The sequence below is a fragment of the Garra rufa genome, chromosome 9 (assembly GCF_049309525.1).
Source record: "Garra rufa chromosome 9, GarRuf1.0, whole genome shotgun sequence".
NCBI classification, from domain to species: domain Eukaryota; kingdom Metazoa; phylum Chordata; class Actinopteri; order Cypriniformes; family Cyprinidae; genus Garra; species Garra rufa.
Genome location: NC_133369.1, coordinates 4,493,045 through 4,516,674, shown reverse-complemented (window position 1 = coordinate 4,516,674; position 23,630 = coordinate 4,493,045). Strand labels below are relative to the sequence as shown.

At 30.3% G+C, this 23,630-nt stretch overlaps 3 protein-coding genes across 3 annotated transcripts in view; 1 reads left to right on the top strand and 2 right to left on the bottom strand.

Moving 5' to 3' along the window:
* Positions 1-271: 271 nt before the first annotated feature.
* On the bottom strand, positions 272-1,984 carry LOC141343068 (free fatty acid receptor 3). The gene has a single exon (XM_073847662.1). The coding sequence runs from the start codon at positions 1,958-1,960 to the stop codon at positions 989-991; it is 972 nt and encodes a 323-aa protein (XP_073703763.1). The 5' UTR covers positions 1,961-1,984; the 3' UTR covers positions 272-988.
* Positions 1,985-13,124: 11,140 nt separating this feature from the next.
* On the bottom strand, positions 13,125-22,047 carry LOC141342883 (free fatty acid receptor 2). Its single transcript, XM_073847455.1, has 2 exons — positions 21,949-22,047; positions 13,125-14,870 (listed from the first exon to the last, which is right to left on the bottom strand). Exon 2 carries the CDS (start codon positions 14,840-14,842, stop codon positions 13,859-13,861), a length of 984 nt encoding a protein of 327 aa, XP_073703556.1. The 5' UTR covers positions 14,843-14,870; positions 21,949-22,047; the 3' UTR covers positions 13,125-13,858.
* Positions 21,990-23,630, top strand: part of LOC141342497 (uncharacterized) — a 10,058-nt gene continuing 8,417 nt past the window's right edge. Inside the window, exon 1 of the mRNA XM_073846956.1 lies at positions 21,990-22,034. Coding sequence (XP_073703057.1) covers positions 21,990-22,034 — 45 coding nt within the window. The remainder of the gene's footprint in view (positions 22,035-23,630) is intronic.

The window sequence follows — 23,630 nt, the reverse complement described above, 5'->3', positions numbered from 1 at the left end:
TAATAATTGTAAATAATAAATGTTATAAAAAATTAATTTTATATCTAAATACAAAAAAAATTGAAATATTTATTTTTATTAAATATTCAATATCGAATTTAAATTTTTTTTTTGTTTAACCCTCTTTTTGTGTATATTCTGAAATATATTTAAAACATTTATGTATGCATTTATTTATAAAATCTAAATTTTATTAAATATCAAATATCTAATTTAAATATTTAGTTTGGCCCTTTTTGTGTACATTTTGAAATATATTTAAAACATATTTATTTATTTTTGTATTTATTTATTTAGCCACTTAAGGGAAATCTATAAAATCTATAAATCTTTAAAAAGGTTTAGTTACTTTAAAGTCAAAAGTATTTTAACATCAAAACAACCACACACTTTATTTTCAAATCAGTCAGGAATAGCTACACAGAGCTCATTGTCTGCATTTCTCTCATCATTAATGTCTGTGGTGAGAGTTTTGCCACTTCCTACACAAAAAAGAAGAAGTCTCTGTCATGCACCCTCCATCAAACACGTACACAAACCATAAGAAAACCACGCTGTCAGTTCCCAGATACACATCAGCCTTCAGAAAGCCAAACCTTTCAAATATTTACGTGAGGTGCTTGAGAACGGCTCTTCTGTTGACCTTCATACGGCTGGCAACCGTGGCTCGTTTATCCCGCTGATCTACGTCCTCATACTGCTGTCTGTTTGTATTGATAAGTGAATGATGACCAGTTTGTTATAAAGATGAGCTTACGCTAAACACTAAACAAAAGGAAGTTTATCCTTTGTTTGCCGACAATTCGCTCCCTTTATGTACACACCGTTTGGCTACAGTGTTTTTCTTTCCTTAGAGAGATAACACTGTACATGTGAGTATTGTTTTGGAGTTCCTCGTCGCCTTACAAGGAAGTGGAGTAATGTTTTCCGTGCTGCATTTGTGTACAAACATAACACGCTTGTTTCCTCGCCTAAATGAAAACGCTGGTCAAAGTGCGTTTGCAACCTCTTGTGGTTTCGGCAAACTGTTTTTCTCCGTTTCAGGAGGTTCCTTCTTGGAGCTCCAAAGGATTTGTGGACACCAACATCTACCCCAAATGGCCCTCACCATCTCCCCAAGTGTGTTTCTAACAGCCGCAGAGGTGAAGTAAAAAATAACCGGGTCCAAACAAGCATTGAACGTGCTGAGAAGAAGAGCTTTGTCTCTCCAAGCTGGGCTTGAGCGGGTTATGAAACCAACCACGTGAGAGACATTGTATGGTCCAAAACAGAGCACGAATACCAACAGCGTCCCTAAAGCCAATCCAATCGCCCTCAGTTTTCTCCGCCGGCCAATGTTTGGCAGCCTCGAAAGGATGCGGATGAAGTTTATATAGCAGAAGCTGCAAATAAGTAAAGGAACGCAGAAGAGAACAATGCATAACTCCAAGCGAACAGGCAAGAGGATCTCGAGCTGAGGGTCAGTGAATCCTTCATAGCAGATGTTTCTGGATGGCGGGACCGCCCCATTTGGGTTATAATAGGGCACGATGTAAACAATGCTGAGATGGAGGATGGAAAACACCCATATGAAGATGCTAGCGAATACAGCATATATGGGTCTTCTCCACAACGAGTGCTGGATTGGAAACGCCACGCCGAGATAGCGCTCCACGCTCACCGCGGTCAAGAAGAAGGTGCTGTTGTAGATGGTCATGTAGAAGATAAAACCAGACAGCGGACAGAGAAAGTAGTGGATGTTCCATACCATATCATTGGCCACTTCTTGCATCTTAAAGGGGAGGAAGATGAGGAAGAGCAAGTCTGAGATGGTCAGGTTGAGGAGGAGGATGTCGATGGGCGCCGGCTTTCTCCAGACCTTGCGGCTGAAGGTGTAGAAGGCCAGGATGTTGGCGGGGAAGCCGGTGATGAAGGTGACGATGTAGACGGTGAGGCACAGGTAGTAATCACAGTCTTGCATGGCTGCTGTATTCCATACAGTCCACAGTCCTTGGTAGAGCCAGACGTTTCAGTCCTAAGTATTAAAAACAGGAAAAAATGTCAATAATATAGATTAGAGTGTCTAATCTTGCTTCTAGAGGACCAGACGTCCTGTAGAGTTTGGCTTCAACCTGCCCCAACACATATGTCTGGATGTTTCTAGCAATCCTAAAGATTCTTAATAACTACTAATTAAAATTAAAGCCATACCCTGTTTCTCAATATTGAGAAACACCAGCGAGATCTGACCTTATGTGACTATACTTTTTAAGAGTCGCTTACTCTTTCTTTGAACAAAACCGACCAATAATATTTAAATCTCTAATCAGAACAAAACTGACCAATATTTAAATGTCTTAATGTAATAAAACCAATTAATATGTAAATCTCTTAATAGAACAAAACCAACCAATGTTCAAATTTCAAAATAGAACAAAATTGACCAATTTTTAAATCACAAAAAAATAGAACAAAACTGACTAATGTTTAAATCTTAAAATAGAACCAAACTGACCAATATTTAAATCTGAATATCGAACAACATCGACTCAAATTTAAATCTCAAAATAGAACAAAACTGACCACAATTTAAATTTCAAAATAGAACAAAATCAACCAATATTTAAATTGAAAAAATAGAACAAAACTGACCAATATTTAAAAAAAATAAATAAATAAAACAGACCAAAATTTGAATCTTAAAATAGAACAAAATCAACCAATATTTAAATCTAAAAAAAAAAAAAAAAAAAAAAAAATTGACTGATATTTAAATCACAAAAAATAGAACAAAACTGACTAATGTTTAAATCTCAAAATAGAACAAAACTGACCACAATTTAAATTTCAAGATAGAACAAAATCAACCAATATTTAAATCTAAAAATTGAACAAAATCAACCAATATTTAAATCTAAAAAATGCAACAAAATTGACCACTATTTAAATCTCAAAATTGAACAAAACCAACCAATATTTAAATTGAAAAAATAGAACAAAACTGACCAATATTTAAAATGAATAAATAAAATAAAACAGACCAAAATTTGAATCTTAAAATAGAACAAAATCAACCAATATTTAAATTTAAAAAAAAAAAAATTGACTGATATTTAAATCTCAAAATTGAACAAAACCTACCAATATTTACATTTTAAAAAATAGAACAAAATTGACCTTTTAAATCTTAAAATAGAACAAAGTTGACCAATATTTAAATCTTAAATGGAAAAACACCAACCAATATTTAAATCTTAAAATACAACAAAACAGAACAATATATAAAATAGAACAAACTCAACCAATATTTAAATCTTAAATAGAACAAAACTGAACGATATTTAAATCTTAAATAGACCCAAACTGACCAATATTTAAATCATAAATAGAACAAAACTGACCAATATATAAAAATCTTAAAACAGAACACAAAACCAACCAATATTTAAATAAAAATGAGAACAAAATTCACCAATATTTAAATCTTAAAATAAAAACAAAACTGACCTATAGTTAAATCTTAAAATAGAACAAAATCAACCAACATTTAAATCTCAAATTAGAACAAAACCGACCAAAATTTAAATATCAAAATATTTCGAAACTGATCAATATTTGAATCTAAAATAGAATACAATCAACCATTTAAATCTTTATCATATTTAAATCATATAATATTTAAATCATATAACAAAACAAAACCAACCAATATTTAAATCTCATAATAGAACAAAAACAATCAATATTGGAAAAATAAATAAATAAATAAAAATTTAAATCTCAAAATAGAACAAATCTGGCCAGTATTTAATTATTTACCAATATTTAAATCTCTTACTGGAACAATTCTGATCAATATCGAAACCAACTACTAATTAAATATCAAAATAGAACAAACAGACCAACCTATAAATCACTTAATTAACTGAACACTTAGATGTTTGCCTGGCCACTGCAGCACTGATATGTGCGCTAGACAACACTATAAATACAACATAGAAATCTTGTTATATAAGCTTGTTATATATTGTCATGTCACCCAGCCCTAAAACTTGCACTACGGTAAAGCACTAAGGCATTATAGACATCACAGTATGACTTTCTGTAAAGCTAAATTTAACTTGACCTTGACATGATGGTTCAGGTGTGTTTATTAAGGATTACAGGAAAGTGTACCTATAGGAGCAAGATCGGATAATCATAATGTAGATCAAACAGAACTCAATGTGGTGGTATAAGAACTGTAAAGCAATAACTAGACTCTATAAACATATTGTATATGCTGACCAGGCCTGGAATCCGCACCCACAGAAGACTCTGCCAAAGATCAACACATCCCCAACTCGTTGCATAAATATTTTGCCAATCATGATGACTTAAAAGTGTAGCACTTATGGCTTTGTTTAATATGTTTTACTTTGTTTAAACTGCACAGAATTTCTCAAGATTATCCTGCAAAATAAGCTCAGAATGGCCTGATGATGATGCATCGCGACCAGAATTAGCAGTTAATTCCTACTCAAATGCTTTATGAAGTTACGCAAGCATCAAAAAGTGAAAATCACACAATAAGGGAACTCTTTTACGCTTAAAACCATCCCTGCTCTCGCATTTTGAGACAAAAAGGCAAACTCACCGCAAAGCACGCTGGACCTCTCGCCTGTGCTTCTGTATTGACTTTCTCGTGTTTTTCAATAGAGGCTAGGGTCTATCTACTGATGACTTCCGCACCAACTGTTTGCTTTCCATTTTCAATATTGAACACAGATAAGGGAAAATTAATAAATGTGGACTGGATCCAACCCGGCGTGCTCCTCGAGCGCAGTCGCTGGTGTTGTATGTGTACATGTGAGCAAGTCTATGCAGTCTTATCAGGATTTATACTCCTTCAGGGCGTGTGGGAGATGTGTTTAAAGATGATGGGTGTGTGCTTGCATATGTGAGTGTGACTGGGAGGGCAATGAATCAGGCTGGTCTCAAAACTCTCAAAGCGAACCATGTGACTGCGTTTACAATCCCAAAACATCCCCTGAATCAAAAGTGTTCTTTAAAAAAAGGTAAGGCTGGGAATAAGGCTGTATTCTATCCAGTGTTGGGTGTGGGCTGTGTTGGATGTCCTGCTTGAAATCTCTGACCTTAAAGGAGAAGTTCACTTCCAGAACAAAAATGTAGAGATAATACTCACCACCTTGTCATCTAAGATGTTCAGGTCTCTTTCTTCACTCGTGAAGGAATTATGCTGTTAGAGAAAAAGATTTCAGGATTTTTCTCCATATAGTGGACTTCTATGGTGCCCTGAGTTTGAACTTTCAAAATGCAGTTTAAATGCAGCTTCAAATGATCCCAAACATGGTTGTAAATGATCCCATCTGAGAAAGAAGGGTCTTATCTAGGGAAACGAAGTTCATTTGTTTTAATTACAATTTATATACTTTTTAATCTAAAAATGCTCATCTTGTCTTACCCTGCTTGAATTCTGTTGTTATTTTTTTTTTCGGTTCAAGACATTTAGGGTATGTCGAAGCACTCCGATTTCATTTTCTCCCTCAATTTCAAAATCAATCCCAGCCGAGGAAGAAGAGACAAAAAGGCAAAGTGTTTTAAAAAAGATGATAAGGCTGGAAATAAGGCTGTATTCTATTTAGAGTGGGATGTGGGGTGTGTTGGATGTCCTGCTTGAAATCTCTGACCTTAAAGGAGTTCCATTCCAGAACAAAAATGTATAATCTTTATGTCTTTCTTCAATCGTAAAGAAATTATGTTTTTTGAAGAAAACGTTTCAGGATTTTTCTCCATATAGTGGATCTATAGTTGCAGAAGTCCACTATATGGCAGTCCAGTAAACGGAAATGCAGTTGTAAACGATCCCAGCTAAAGAAGAAGTCTAAGAAGGTCTTATCTAGTGAAATTATCGGTTATTTAAAGAAATATATATGCAATTTATATACTTTTTAACCTCAAATGCTCATCTTGTCTTGCTCTGCCTCAACTCTTTTTTTGATTCAAAACAGTTAAGGTATGTCAAAAAATGTTATTTTCTCAACTTCAAAAATAATTTCAAAATCATCCTACATCGCCGCAGAAGTACCGACTGTAAAAAATTACCATGAATTTAACGGTAAAAAACTGTATGATGATACAGGTAAAACCCTGTTAAATGGTTAACAGTGAGTTCCCGTACTATATATGGAAAAAAAACTGCATTGGACATTGCATGTCATTTTACAGTATATCATGCCGTTTTGGAAGTGAAAAAGAACATACTATTTACAGTAAATAACCATAAACTGACATTCCCATAACACATTTTTTCAAATTTGATGTTTTTTGTTGAAATAACTGTTTTTTCAGTTTTGTACATTAGGGTTGTATGTTACTAATCTAATGTTGGTCAAATATTTTTTATTGCATTATTTAAGTTTGATGTGAGTTACCATGATGGTTTTAATATTAAAAAGCTGCTTGCGATGGGCTTTGGCTTATTATGTGACTTTCTCATCACCACCTGCTTTTGGTGGTTATCAGTCAGGTCCAAAAAATGTTATCAGGTCCAAAAAATGATTTCAGTACTTCAATAGGTTGGTACATTAACATTATATCAGTTAATTCAATTACGGTATTTAAATGTACTTTTAAGTTAAAACCGTAAAACCTAAAACATTGCTACTGTGTTTATTTATGGTAAAATTCCAGCAACCACACTCTTAAAAATAAAGGTGCTTCACAATGGCGAAGAAAAACTTTTTTTGTCTAAAATAAATGGTTCCATAAGGAACCTTTAACATCTGAAGAACCTTTGTTTCACAAGAGGTTCTATGTGATGAAAGAAGGTTCTTCAGATTATAAGTTAAGAAAGAGATGGTTATTTAAAGAACCTTTGACTGAATGGTTCTTTGTGGAGGCAAAAATGGTTCTTCTATGGCATCGCTGTGAAAAACTTTTAAAGCACCTTTATTTTTAAGAGTACACATAATTTTTTTTGCGAACATGCAAAGAAGATCAAACACTCTTAACATAAAAGGTCAAATAGCGATGTCGGGTGATTTTGAAGTTGAGGGAAAAATGAGATTTTTGACATACCATAACTGTCTTGAACCGAGAAAAAAAAGAGTTCAGGCAGAGCAAGACAAGATGAGCATTTGAGGTTAAAAAGTATATAAATTGTAATTAAAAAAACAACAACTATAATTTCGCTAGAAACCCTTCTTTCTCGGCTGGGATCGTTTACAACCCCATTTGAGATCGTTTTAAGTTGCAACTAAACTGCATTTTGGAAGTTCAAATTTGAGGCACCATTGAAATCCACTATATGGAGAAAAATCTTGAAATGTTTTTCTCTAAAAGCGTGATTTTTTCCCGACTGAAGAAAGAAAGACATGAACGTATCTTGCTCTGCCTGAACTGAAAAAGGAAAATTTATTTAATTAATTAATGAATGTACATTTTTGTTCTGGAAGTGAACTTCTCCTTTAAAGTCGGAATGAAAACATTCTTAAAAGGTTTTTTATTCACATTAATGGTTCCATGAAGAACCTTGATTAAAAAATAGAATCTTTGCATTCAACAATAGATTCTTTATAGCGTAAAAAAGATTATTTACATTCATAAAAATAAAGGTTCTAGAAGAATAAATTTTGGTCCCTCAAAGAACCTTTCAATAAATGCTTTTCCCCTGAAAGGAAACCTTTTGAGCAATGGCAAGTTTCCATGATTTTAAAGGATCCTCACGGAGTCATCAATGCCAGTAAAAACCTTTGTTTTTAAGAGTGTAGATTAGTGTAGATTACTTTGGGAAACCAAAAATCGATCTTCTATCCCTTTTTGGAGTCTTTTTTTTTTTTTAAGAGTGCACTTTAAGTCATGTTTATTTATACAGCGTGTTTCACAATACTTCTTCGAATCACCAATACAGGCGGCGTTAACTTTTGTCAACAAAGACATTTCCTAGCAACCGAACTGTGACGGATAAACGATGCCGTTCAATGCCAGCATTTCTTCTACAGGTGTATGATTATCATCTGAGGACCATTTACAGTGTTTTACACGCCTGCCTCGGCAAACGTTCGCTTTTATTATCACCGGCATTGACAGATTGGTGCATTTTATTTGCTTGAAAGTGGACGTTTATCATGAGCCATGTCGATGGCGGTTTGCATGATGTCATGCCTTGCCATCTTGGCCAAATCAGCATTTTCTGCAAGTTAGAATTTGGAACTCTCGACTTTTTAGTTGAATGACCTTTCAGGTCTATTCTTCATTCAATAGCTAAAATCATGGAAAATCCCTGCTATTCAGCAGAGAGTAGGAAATTTGTCCCTTTCACAATGGCGTGCAATACAATTTACTACACATGACAATACTGTGTTTCATAGCAAAAAGTTTGATTGTGTAATAAATGATTCATTTAGGGCTGTGTCGGAAAACCCTCACTAGTTCCTTTGTTTATTATTAGCAAAACTGAGTCAGCAAACTTGTCCGCTAATGTAACTATAGCTCATCCCAGCTGTTAAGTACTTAGCTTAAAAAGTTGACCATGGCCATGAGCATTACATCATCATAATTATCATCCATCACTAAAAAAGTAATAAAGTCATCATGCATTTGATGACATACACTTGAAGTCAAAAGTTTACATACACCATGCAGAATCTGCAAGATGTTTATTTTACCAAAAACGAGATTGTACAAAATGCATATTATTTTTATTTAGTACTGACCTAAATAAGATATTTCACATAATAGTCCACAAGAGAAAATATAGTTGAATTTATAAAAATGACCCTGTTTATTGATACTTAATGATGAAGTGATACTTAGCTGAATGATCCACAGCTGTGTTTTTTGTTTAGTGATAGTTGTTCATGAGTCCCTTGTTTGTCCTGAACAGTTTAAACTGCCTGCTGTTATTCAAAAAAATCCTTCAGGTCTAACAAATTCTTATGTTTTTCAGCATTTTTGCGTATTCAAACCCTTTTCCAACAATATGCAACTATTACAGAGAGTTCAAACGTTTACTGATGCTCCAAAAAAAAACACAATGCATTTCACTGGGGGTGAAAACTTTTGAACAGAATATAGATTTTCTTATTTTGTCTAAATATCATATTAATGTGTCGACTTTATGGAATTAACAAGAATTTGCACATTCATATATAAGATTATGCATTATTAATTGTATTTTGAATTGTTGTATTTATATCATTATTAATCTTTTTGAGAATATATATTCAATGCCCTCAGTAAACAGTTTTACCCTGACTGACCTTCTGAGACGTGAGACTATGCGGTTGCTATGTAGCTGTTATTTTCGTAAGGTACATTTTATCATATCTATCATTAACTCCGGCACACACAGATGTTCTCAGAACAAGAGGCACTTCTTTGTAAATGTGCCAAGGTCTTTAGATGATTTAGACAATCTATCTGTTTAAAGATTAGAGGAAGTTTGGGTCGGTGGGCAAACATGCAAATTAGTAAACATGCAAATTGTCTTTGGTCACAGAAATTACATCTTCCTTCTCTGGTCTGGTTTTAGGGTATAAGAAATGTTCAAACTGCACCCCTGACTTCGCTCTCTTTCTTTCACTCTGATACTGGGTGCACCTAGATAGTCTAATATTTTTTTTAGACTTACTTTTCTCAGATTTCTGATTTGACTTAGATTTTTAATTCGATTTAGATTTGAATTTGACTCAGACATTTGATTAGACTAAATTTGGTTTAAACTTTATCGAATTTGATTAGATTTGATTCGGCTTTGTTTGATTAGAATGATTCAATCATTTACAACGAAGTGTTTTATTTTATCAAATTTTCATGCATCTCTATTTATGGATGAGACAGTTGTTTATGATGTGATTCTCATCTTATTATTTTTCTTATAGCCATTGCATTTGCTTTGATAATCATTTGCATCACATCTTTTTTTCATCTAGTACTGGCCTTCAGAAGCTGCAGAAGATACATGTTTCCAAGAAGACAAAATAAGATTAATTGACCCAATCTCTAAATTCAAAAAGTTTTAATGCATGTTTTTTCCTTCTAGAGCATCAGTGAGTGTTTGAACCTTCTGTAATAGTTGCATTACAGAGAGTCCCTCAGTTGACCTCAGTTTGAAAAGATGCATCTCAAAATTATAGTCATTGTTGGAAAGGGTTCAAATACACAAAAATACTACCTGATGGATTTTTCTGAAGAACAGCAGGCAGTTTAACTGTTCAGGACAAACAAGGGACTCATGAACAACTATCAGTAAACAACAACAACAACAAAAACAGTATTAAAAATCAAGCATATGTAAACTTTTGAACAGGGTCATTTTTAGAAAGTCAACTATTATTTTCTCTTGTGGACTATATGGAAACAACTTTTATGTGAAATATCTTATTCAGACCAGTACTAAACAAAAAATAACATGCATTTTGTATAATCCAGTTTATTTTGCTAAAATAATACATTTTGCATATTCTGCAAGGTGTATGAAAACTTTTGACTTCAACTGTAAATGTGTAAATTCCCCACTATATGACCAGTAGCAAAAAATTAAAACCTCAAAGGCCTGAAACAGACACACTGCTAAATGTCAACATCTGTATTATCTTAAAAAGTCAAAAGACTTACCTTCGTAAACCTTGAGGCGACAGAGGACGTTGCCTTTACACATCACATACGCACTCCACATTTTGGCCAGTTTCGTAGGATTGCGCCTGCTCTCTGTACCGCTCAGCCCTCTTATTGAAAATTGTGAGCAACTTTTTCCGAGCAGCTCCTTGTGTTTTACTCTGTCGCCTCCTCTCACTTTGGTTCCTACGTGTTTGCTTTGCGCCATAGGAAAAGTGGTTTGCCTATCAAACGCATGCCAAAAACAGAGAGAGATGGATGATAATTTCACCATGCAGCACAGATCACATATTAAGAAAACAATTGTCGTCATCTGAGAGAGACACAAGGCCCACTAAAGCCTACTGACTCATGTGAATTATAGCGACGGCCATGCACGCTCCTAATATACATCCGCTGACAATGACATATACCAGCGAGCGGCCAACTGACACTGCCTTTTGTATTTATAGATTAAGATGTATGATTTTGTAGTCAATCATTTATTTTCTAGCGAGGGAGAAGGACATATATTGCTGATGGTTTAGTGTGATCTAAGGTTATATGCATCTTAAACAATGGCTCATCGTTCAGGGATGATTTAAACATTGCATGCACGAATTTTTAAAACAAAGTTTATTTTCAATAATTCCAGAGTTAGTACATCTGCTCAGGCTTAATATGCATGTTTACACAAAATGGCTCAGCCATGTTAGAAAAGTTGTTTTTATTAAATGTATGTTTGGTTAAAGATGCTGCAAGCATTTTCTTATAGAATAGAATGCAGAAAACAAATAGGTGTCTTGAAAAATCAGATCTAGACTGAAATTGATGGTGAGGGTGGGATTTGGATGGTTTAAGACTAGTGCACCACTAAGACCAATGCACACACAAATACAGCACAAAATGAATTACATGCATACAAAAGATTCAATGCAATTAAAGCAAGCTCTTTTATATTATTTTTTGCATATTTTTATTCAGTAGATATGACACAAGGTTTTCTAACTAATTTTTCTCATAGCTCCTCTGAGAAAAAAAGTGCAGTGGCTACACGCCAAGTAAGCTTATCTTATCCGCTCTTGTATAAAGAAAGAGCAATTTAATGATCACATTTACATGCAAAAAAAAAAAAAAAAAAAAAAACGTAATACAAACTTGCATATGAAAAACATTCCAAAAAAGAACACACGTTTGAATGTTTATACAGAAAAATGCAAATAAAAGAAAAATCCACCTTCATCTACTGTACAAACTTAATAGGAAAACAATCCATAATCAATAATTCAATCAAAAATTAAAGGAAAAACTCTATATATAACTGCAATTTATTAGAAGTGCTTAAAACACAAAGTATGTCACAAGTTAATTTTATTTATGTACGCATTTAAGCAGAAATGATTTAAAAAAATATATATTATTATACACAGAAATGTAAAAACATTCAGTTGGCTTGTTTGAGTGCCCCAAATTGTAAGGATATAACATTGGATCAACCAATGGTATAGGAAGAAGATCACATTATTTTATTTGGTGCTGCACAAATGACACCCTTCACATTAAATGCCCAGTTCAAAGACAGTGTAAGCTCAGATACATTCAACTGATACTGATCCTGACAGAAAACACTCAATAAACCTGCTTGAGCATTTTCCATTGGGATCAATATCACACAGTGCATTAAAAAACATGCATGCTTCAGGCTGCTTCACCAGGAAGACAACCAAGGTCAACTAGCTTTACTAGAAAGTCTTAAGTTGAGGGCATGTTGAACCCCAATAGATGCAAAAGAAATATTATAATACAAGTTAAGACTAAAGTCGATAGAGTGCAAAACTCTGAAAAAGCTACTGTGAGATTCAAGGTTGTTAATAATAAATGATGGTATATGCATTTGTTGAAGCCATCTGTTTACATATTTTTTTAAATAATTGTGTCTATCAGCCAAATTTGTGGCAAAAAACTACATTACCCATAATGCTGTATGGGCAAATCATCCCAACTCTCATTAAAACAATGCACATGATGTAAGTCTCACTATGCAAACAAAATAATAAACATATATGTTTATATATTTGCATGGTTTGGTTCATATGACTGTTTTAGTGCTACGTTAAAGATATTTAAAAAAAAATCTAAGATTACGAGATTAAAGTCGTAATATTTCAAGAATAAAATTAAAATTACGAGAATAAAATTGAAATGTTATGCAAGTAAAATCTAAATATTTAGAAAATAAAGTTGAAATTACATAGAATAAAGTTTAAATATTTTTTAAAAAGTCAAAATTCTGAGAATAAAGTCAAAATATTAAAAAAAACGAAGTCAAAATGTTTAAAAAATAAAGTTGAAATTTCGAGAATAAAGTTAAAAATTTTTTAAAAAGTTAAAAATTCCGAGAATAAAGTCGAAATATTTCACAAATAAAGTTGAAATTAAGAGAATAAAGTTACAATATTTTTTAAAAGTTGAAATTCCAAGAATAAATATGGAATATTTCGAGAATATTCAAAATATTTTTAAAAAGTTGAAATTATGAGAAAAATTAGACTTTAAAAGAATAAAAAGACTTTATTAGTCTTTATTTTAAGACTCATAGTATTTCAACTTTATTCTCGTAATATTTCAAAATTATTATCGAAATATTTCGACTTTATTCTCTTAATATTTCGACTTTATTCTCAAAATATTTAGACTTGATTCGTAAAGTTTTTCGACTTTATCCTCCTAACATTTCGACTTTGTTCTTATAGTATTTCGACTTTATTTTCAAAATATTTCAACTTTATTCTCGTAGTATTTTGACTTCATTCTCATGGTATTTCGACTTTATTCTCTAAATATTTTGACTTTATTCTCATAATATTTCAACTTTATTTTCATAATATTTCAACTATTATTCTCAAAATATTTTGACTATATTCTCGTAGTATTTTGACTTTATTCATGATCAAGTCATACACATCATGACTTTTATCCTGTAATCTGTGTTTTTTGTAAAAGTGGACCTAAAACGACACTTGTTTTAAATCCCTATAGGGAAAATGAATGGGAAAAATACTGGAACCTCTATAATAATAATAGTCCATTATATGGGTCCATTAAACTGCACATCAGAATTAAGTTCATCTGCTTTGGACTGATCAGCATTGCTTAGACGCAATCAAAAGAAAGCACCAAAAAATACTGGCCCATATGATGCTCTTCTGATAATTCTCTCATTCTGCGAGTCACATTTCGCAGGTCAATCGAATCAAACTGTACGTTTCAGCTTGTGATGTTACAAAGAGCTGTCAGTCGTGCTCTGAGGTTTCTCGTCTGTGTTTGAACAGCTCAACAGGGGACAATAGAGAGCCGGGCGGCAGCAAGGCATGAGCAGACGCCTCGACAACTCCTGCAAGACGTTCTTGAAAGTTCCTCTAAGCGCCGAAGATGAGAAGTAGAATATGAATGGATCGAGGCATGCATTAAACGTGCTGGTGAGCAGTGCATAAACTCGCCAGTCTGGGCTGTAGTTGCCTACATATCCAACCACGTGCGAGATGTTATAGGGCATGAAGCAGATAATGAAAACCAGAAGCGTGCCCAACGCCATCCCAATGGCTCTATACCGCTTTTTCGCATTGATGTTAGGCAGATTGGACAGGATGTGGATGAATTTGATGTAGCAGAAGCAGCAGATGAGGAACGGCGTGCAGAAAAGCACAGCGAAAAGCTCCAGGCGAACCGGAAGGAGGATCCGGAGCTGTTCAATGCTGAATTCTTCATAACAGGTGTCACGTTTGTATGGTTCGGTGAAGTTGGGATTCGAATGATCGTGGTATTGCATGATGTAGACGATACTGCAGTGTGCCATCGACAGCACCCAGAATATGACGCTTGCTATCACAGCATTTCGAGGGTTGCGTTTGAGCTTGTATTTAATGGGGAAAGCCACACCCAGGTAGCGCTCCACGCTGATGGCCGTCAGGTGGAAGGTGCTGTTGTAGATGGTGGAGTAGAAGATGAATCCTGACAGCGGGCAGAGAAAGTAAGGCAGGGTCCATTTCATGTTGGCCGCCTCCACCATGCGAAACGGCAGGAAAAAGAGGAAGACCAGGTCGGAGATGGTTAAACTGAGCAACAGCACGTCTATTGGAGTGGAGCGCTGGCGGACCTTCTGAGAGAAGGTGTAGAAAGCCAAGATGTTGGCCGGAAGGCCTGTGATCAACGTGAATCCGTAGACCCCTAACACCAGGTTACTGAGACCAACTGTCCACACCATTGTCAATGTAGATGTCAAAGATGCAAACCTGTAAAAGAATAAAGAAATATTTAATTTAAAAGTACAGTAGAAGACAACCTAAAGAACCTTTTGTGGAATGGAAATGTTCCATCGATGTTAAAGATTTTTTTTTTTACGATTGCATTTTAGTGCCATGTTAAGAAATATAAAAAATAAGATTCAAGATTAAAGGTTTTTTATTTTGAGAATAAAATCGAACTATTTTGAGAATAAAGTCAAAATGTTTTGAAGATAAAGTTGAAGGAATTTAAATCATAGAAATTCTACATAGAAAGTCTTGCTATGCTATCAAAATAATAAACATATGTTTTTATATATGGTTTGGTTCATACGACGACATTTTAGTGCCATTTTAAAAAAAAAACTACTATTACGATATTAAAGTTGTAATATTTTGAAAAAGTCGAAATTTCAAGAACAAAGTCAAAATATTATGAGAATAAAGTCAAAATATTTTGAAAAAGTTGAATTTCGAAAGCAAAGTCAAAATTATGAGAATAAGGTACAAATATTATGAAAATAAAGTCAAAATATTATGAGAATAAAGTCAAAATATTTTGAAAAAGTTGAAATTCCGAGAATAAAGTTGAAATATTCAGAAAAAGTTGAAATTCCGAGAATAAAGTTGAAATATTACGAGAATAAAGTCACAATATTTTGAAAAAGTCGAATTTCGAAAATAAAGTCAAAATTATGAGAATAAAGTACAAATATTACGAGAATAAAGTCTAAATGTTTTGAAAAAGTCAAAATTCCAAGAATAAAGTTAAAATATTTTGAGAATAAAGTCACAATATTTTGAAAAAGTCGAATTTCGAAAATAAAGTCAAAATTATGAGAATAATGTACAAATATTACGAGAATAGTCAAAATATTACAAAAATAAAGTGTAAATATTTCGAAAATAAAGTCTCAATATTTTGAAAAAGTCAGAATTTCGAGAATAAAGTCGAAATATTTTGAAAAAGTCGAAATTTCGAAAATGAAGTCAAAATTATGAGGATAAAGTACAAATATTACGAGAATAAAGTAAAAATATTCTGAGAATAAAGTCAAACTACTATGAGAATAAAGTAAAAATATTTCTAGAATAAAGTCAAAATATTTAAAAAATGAAGTGGAAATTACGAGAATAAAGTCTAAATATTTTTTATTTAAATCATAGAAATTAATAATATTTTGAGAGTATAGCCTATATTGTACATGCATATTTGAGGATTTAGAGCACCAGGAAAAGTTGCCAGGCCACCAGAATTAATTAGAATATTGTTGTGTCCGAGCGGCCATATCATCTTACTAGGATGAAGTTTTATAGGAAAATACAAACTATGTGTCTTCCAATAATGTGTTTTTCAAGTTCTTTGCATAACAGATTGCAGTGAATTAATTCTCGTAATTTTGACTTAATTCTCTAAATATTCATACTTTATTCTTGAAATATTTACATGTTCTTCCCATAGTATTTTGACTTTATTCTATACATTTTATTATTATTATTATTATTATTATTATCTTTTTTTTTTGCATGGCAATTAAATGTTGTCGTACTTTGTGGAACCATATCATTAAAAACCTGTATTTTTAAAAAGATCAAGGTAAAAAAAAAAAACATGATTAATTATAATATATAATGCTTAACACACATAATTCTGGTGTGTTAAGCATTACATTTCCTATTAAAATTCACATAATTGCATTTTAACACAAATAATGCACAGTTGCAACTTCAGAGCTGACTGACAAGTGACAACATAAACAACCTTCCATCATTTTGCACTGATATGCGGAAGAAAATATTATAAGACAAGTCTTATATTGCGGTAAAATATTGTTTTTAAAGAGGTAAGCTTTTTTTTAATCCAACTATCCTGTAAATTTTGACAAACAAAAGCATTAGTGCAGTTAAAAATTCTCATTTATTGATGCCAATGAAAGCATAGACCAAAAAATATGAGTCTGACTAAACCGCACACAGTTCTACGTGACGCATTCAGGATGCAGTATGTCTGGGTCAGGGGTCAAATTCTAAATAGGTAATGCAGCACAGGAAATGCATCATGGAACCATTAAAGATATGTTTGCAGTAAATGATTCTGAAAAAACACCTGGAGAAATGAGGTTCTTATGGTTAACATAAGGCAATAAATTAGAATTGCAGTAAAAATTTCAAACCATAAAATATCACATAAATATAAAACAGGCATTCGTTAGATATACATATTCAAATGAAAACATTTATAATAGGGCTGCATAATATATATATTTAAAAAAAAACTGGAAATAAATAACAAAAATTTTTTTTTGTTTAACATTTGAAAATTTAAAAAATATATGTAAATATGAATACTGTAATTTTACAGTTGCACTAAAAAATTATACAAATAATTATTTTATTTTAATCAAATACTCAATTTTTTTATTAGTAGTATAGTTATAATATATTTCTGTCAGACAATATCTGAATTATTTTTTATAGCCAAAATTGAATGGCAGAAAAATAGTAATTTTTTTTTGTTTAATTTTTGTTCAAATTCCGTTCAATTTATGATGGTTTATTTTATTTTTATTTTATTTTTTATTAGTAGGATTATTCTAATATATTTCTATCAGAAAATATCTGAATTCATTTTTATAGCCAAATTGGATGGCTGGAAAATATTGAATTTTTTGTTCAGTTTTTGTTCAAATTCTGTTCAATTTATGGTTGCTGAAAGAGGTTTTAATTATTACAGAATATACTGTGAATATACAGTGTATAATATAGAATATAGTGTGAATGTTTCTCAAATTGTTTAGCACTAATGGAAATTAAAATGCCAAAATAAATTCTTGTTTATCATTTGAAAATAAAGAGATTGAGATGTAAATATTATGCAATTATATTATTAAATTATACAAATAATTATTTTATTTTAATCAAATATAATGTTTTTTTTTATCAAATACTCATTTTTTTTATTATAAATATTATTATAACATATATTTCTGTCAGAACATATCTTAATTATTTTTTATAGCCAAATTGAATGGTGGAAAAATATAATTAATTTCCTACTATAACTATATAAAAACTTAATTGTTCATTATTAATATGCATGAATAAAAACTTCATTTGGACAACTTTAAAGGCGATTTTCTCAATATTTTTTTTTTTTTTTGCACCCTTAGATTCCAGATTTTCAAATGTTATCCTATCCAGAAAATATTTTTAAAAATTGTTCAATTTTTTTCAAATTGTGTTCAATTTATGGTTGCTGAAAGAGGATTGAATTAGTGAAGAGTATACTGGGAATATAATATAATATAGAATATAGTGTGAATTTTTCTCAAACTGTTTAGCACTAAAAGATTGTTCGCATTTAGAAAAAAGGTCGTCAAAGTAAATCAATATTTTAGCTTTATTATTATTTATTAATGCAGATGCACTTTCGGAAAAAAAACATTCTAGAATTATTAATTATTTCCAAATATAGCAATTCAAGTCTTCTTGTAATTTCTTCTTTTCTTTTATGCCACAAATCATTAGGATATAAAGTAAAGATCATGTTCTATAAAGATATTTTGTATATTTCCTACTGTAAATATATACAAACTTATTTATTTATTAGCAATATGCATGGCTAAGAACTTCATTTGGACAACTTTAAAGGCGATTTTCTCAATATTTAGATTTTTTTGCACCCTTAGATTCCAGATTTTCAAATGTCATCCTATCCAGAAAATATTTTTTAAAAAAAATTGTTCAATTTTTTTTCAAATTGTGTTCAATTTATGGTTGCTGAAAGAGGACTGAATTAGTGAAGAGTTTACTGGGAATATAATATAATATAGAATATAGTGTGAATTTTTCTCAAACTGTTTAGCACTAAAAGATTGTTCGCATTTAGAAAAAAGGTCGTCAAAGTAAATCAATATTTTAGCTTTATTATTATTTATTAATGCAGATGCACTTTCGGAAAAAAAAAACATTCTAGAATTATTAATTATTTCCAAATATAGCAATTCAAGTCTTCTTGTAATTTCTTCTTTTCTTTTATGCCACAAATCATTAGGATATAAAGTAAAGATCATGTTCTATAAAGATATTTTGTATATTTCCTACTGTAAATATATACAAACTTATTTATTTATTAGCAATATGCATGGCTAAGAACTTCATTTGGACAACTTTAAAGGCGATTTTCTCAATATTTAGATTTTTTTGCACCCTTAGATTCCAGATTTTCAAATGTCATCCTATCCAGAAAATATTTTTTAAAAAAAATTGTTCAATTTTTTTTCAAATTGTGTTCAATTTATGGTTGCTGAAAGAGGACTGAATTAGTGAAGAGTTTACTGGGAATATAATATAATATAGAATATAGTGTGAATTTTTCTCAAACTGTTTAGCACTAAAAGATTGTTCGCATTTAGAAAAAAGGTCGTCAAAGTAAATCAATATTTTAGCTTTATTATTATTTATTAATGCAGATGCACTTTCGGAAAAAAAAAACATTCTAGAATTATTAATTATTTCCAAATATAGCAATTCAAGTCTTCTTGTAATTTCTTCTTGTCTTTTATGCCACAAATCATTAGGATATAAAGTAAAGATCATGTTCTATAAAGATATTTTGTATATTTCCTACTGTAAATATATACAAACTTATTTATTTATTAGCAATATGAATGGCTAAGAACTTCATTTGGACAACTTTAAAGGTGATTTTCTCAATATTTAGATTTTTTGCACCTTTAGATTCCAGATTTTCAAATATTATCCTAACCAGAAAAAAAATTAAAAAATTGTTCGATTTTTGTTCAAATTCTGTTCAATTTATGGTTGCTGAAAGAAGATTGACTTAGTGAAGAATATACTGGGAATATAGTGTATAATAAAGAATATAGTGTGAATTTTTCTCAAACTGTTTAGCACTAAAAGATTGTTCGCATTCAGAAAAAAGGTCTTCAGAGTAAATCAATATTTTGTTATTATTTATTAATGCAGACGCACTTTCTAAAAAAAAAAATCATTCTAGAATTATTATTTCCAAATATAGCAATTCAAGTCTTCTTGTAATTTCTTCTTTTCTTTTGTGCCACAAATCATTAGGATATTAATGAAAGATCAAGTTCTATAAAGATATTTTGTAAATTTCCTACTGCAAATGAATCAAAACTTAATTATTTATTTGTAATATGCATTGCTAAGAACTTCATTTGGACAACTTTAAAGGCTTTTTTTTTGCACCCTTAGATTCCAGATTTTCAAATATTGTCCTATCCAAAAAATATTTTTAAAAATTGTTCAATTTTTTTTCAAATTGTGTTCAATTTGTGGTTGCTGAAAGAGGATTGAATTAGTGAAGAGTATACTGGGAATATAATATAATATAGAATATAGTGTGAATTTTTCTCAAACTGTTTAGCACTAAAAGATTGTTCGCATTTAGAAAAAAGGTCGTCAAAGTAAATCAATATTTTAGCTTTATTATTATTTATTAATGCAGATGCACTTTCGGAAAAAAAAAACATTCTAGAATTATTAATTATTTCCAAATATAGCAATTCAAGTCTTCTTGTAATTTCTTCTTTTCTTTTATGCCACAAATCATTAGGATATAAAGTAAAGATCATGTTCTATAAAGATATTTTGTATATTTCCTACTGTAAATATATACAAACGTATTTATTTATTAGCAATATGCATGGCTAAGAACTTCATTTGGACAACTTTAAAGGTGATTTTCTCAATATTTAGATTTTTTGCACCTTTAGATTCCAGATTTTCAAATATTATCCTAACCAGAAAAATATTAAAAAAAAAAATTTAATTTTTGTTCAAATTCTGTTCAATTTATGGTTGCTGAAAGAGGATTGAATTAGTGAAGAATATACTGGGAATATAGTGTATAATAAAGAATATAGTGTGAATTTTTCTCAAACTGTTTAGCACTAAAAGATTGTTCGCATTCAGAAAAAAGGTCTTCAGAGTAAATCAATATTTTGTTATTATTTATTAATGCAGACGCACTTTCTAAAAAAAAAAATCATTCTAGAATTATTATTTCCAAATATAGCAATTCAAGTCTTCTTGTAATTTCTTCTTTTCTTTTGTGCCACAAATCATTAGGATATTAATGAAAGATCAAGTTCTATAAAGATATTTTGTAAATTTCCTACTGCAAATATATCACAACTTAATTATTTATTTGTAATATGCATTGCTAAGAACTTCATTTGGACAACTTTTTTTTTTTGCACCCTTAGATTCCAGATTTTCAAATATTGTCCTATCCAGAAAAACATTTATTATTTGTTCAATTTTTGTTCAAATTCTGTTCAGTTTATGGTTGCTGAAAGAGGTTTGAATTAGTGAAGAATATACTATGAATACACAGTGTATAATATAAAATACATTATGAAATTTTCTAGCAATAGCCAAAAATACATTGAATGGCTCAAAATGATCAATTTTTCTTTTATGACAAAAATCATTAGGATATGAAGTAAAGATCATGTTCCATAAAGATATTTTGTACATGCATGGCTAAAAACTTCATTTGGACAACTTTAAAGGCAATTTTCTCAATATTAAATTTATTTTTTATTTTTGCACCCTCAGATTCCAGATTTTTATATATTGTCCTATCCTAACCATAACCATACATCAATGGAAAGCTTATTTATTCAACTTTCAGCTTTTTTTGTATGTATAAATCTCGATTTAAAAAAATTGACCCTTATGACTGGTTTTGTGGTCCAAGGTCACATATTCTCAACTGATCGAAGGCTGGTAGCTGTGTTTTTGAATATGGTAACTCATTTCTAGTAGGTCTAAGCTGGTTAAAATCTAACCAGATCACTTTAAATTGAACAGTTAGTGGCTACTAGGGGCATTTTCAAGGGGTGTTTTTAGCTCCTTTAAGACCCCTCTGTGAACTCTAGATATGAGTTAACATACCTTTGAACATTAAAAAAACTCTTGTGTTCACCTTATAAAAAGATTTCTGGTAATTAAATGTCAGAAATATTTTAAAGTTGGTGCAAGAATCACAAATTACAATCACAAATGAGGGGAAAAAAACTAAAGAATAATTTCATACCTTAAGGAAGTCAGTCCACAACCACAGACTCAGAAGTGACAATGTCGTTTTCTCTGACACATAATGCTTCTTATAACGAGGCCATTGTGACACACACCTATAATGGCACAAGAGGAAAGAAGCAATACTTACTTCCTGTTTTACTCTAAACAAATGTATTAAAAAATCATTAAACACAAACACACAGATACATGTTATAATAGTGTATATTGTACTGAATTGTACTATACACACAAAATAATATAAATATTTATAATATATATTTATACAATATAATATTACAATATATAAATATTTCACAGCTGAAGAATAATTCAGCTTGCATTTATTAATTTCACACATTTATAAACAAAATAACATTAATATTTCACTCAAAACTGCTAAAAAATAAATCAAGCTACATTTATTTATTTTAAACATTAACATAATAATAATAATAATAATAATAATAATAATAATAATAATAATAATAATAATAATAGTAATTTATATAGTTAATTTTGTTTCACAGCTGAAAATTTATTCAGCTTGGATTTATTACAAACTTTTATGTACACACATAATAATAATAAATATTAATGTATACAGTTAATTTGTTTCAATCAAGACAGCTGACATTTATTGATGCGCACATATAATAATTATAAGTATAATACATAAATATTAAATTTATATATATTTCACTGCGAAATCAATTCAGCTGACATTTGTTTATTTCACAAAAATCTGTTATGTATAATAATAATATATATTTATACAATATAATATTACAATATATATATATATATATATTTAAATTTATAAATATTTCACAGCTTAAAATTAATTCATTTATTAATTTCACACGTTTATATACATGATAATATTAATATTTCACTCAAAACTGCTAAAAAATTAATTCAGCTACATTTATTTATTTTACACTTTTTATATAGACACATAATAAATATTAATTCATACATAGTTAATTTATTTCACACATTTTTGATGCACACATAATATTAATAACAAACTACATAAATATTACCTGTATATATTTTTTTCCATTATATTTATATATTTCATTACATTATTAAATTATTTTTTATTTATATATTTCATATATTTTATTACAAGAATCTGTTATGAATATTAATGATATATATTTATACAATATAATATTACAATATATACATTTTAATTTATAAATATTTCACAGCTGAAAAATAATTCAGCTTGCATTTATTAATTTCACATGTTTATATAGATAACAATATTAAAATTTGTCTCAAAACAGCTTAAAAAATAAAAGCATCTATATTTTTCACACTTATATATACACACACAATAATAAAAATATTTGTATATATAGTTAATTTATTTCACACATTATTGATACACTCATATTACAATAATAATAATTATTATTATACATAAATATTACATTTATATATATTTCACTGCTAAAAACAATTCAGCTGACATTTGTTTATTTTAAAAGAATCTGTTATGAATATATCATTTAATTATATATATTTATACAATATAATATTACAATACATACATTTTAATTCATTAATATTTCCGAGCTGAAAATTAAATTAAGCTTGCATTTATTTCACACGTTTATATACAAAATAATATTAATATTTGACTCAAACAGCTTTAAAAATAAATGCAGCTATAATTATTTATTTCACACT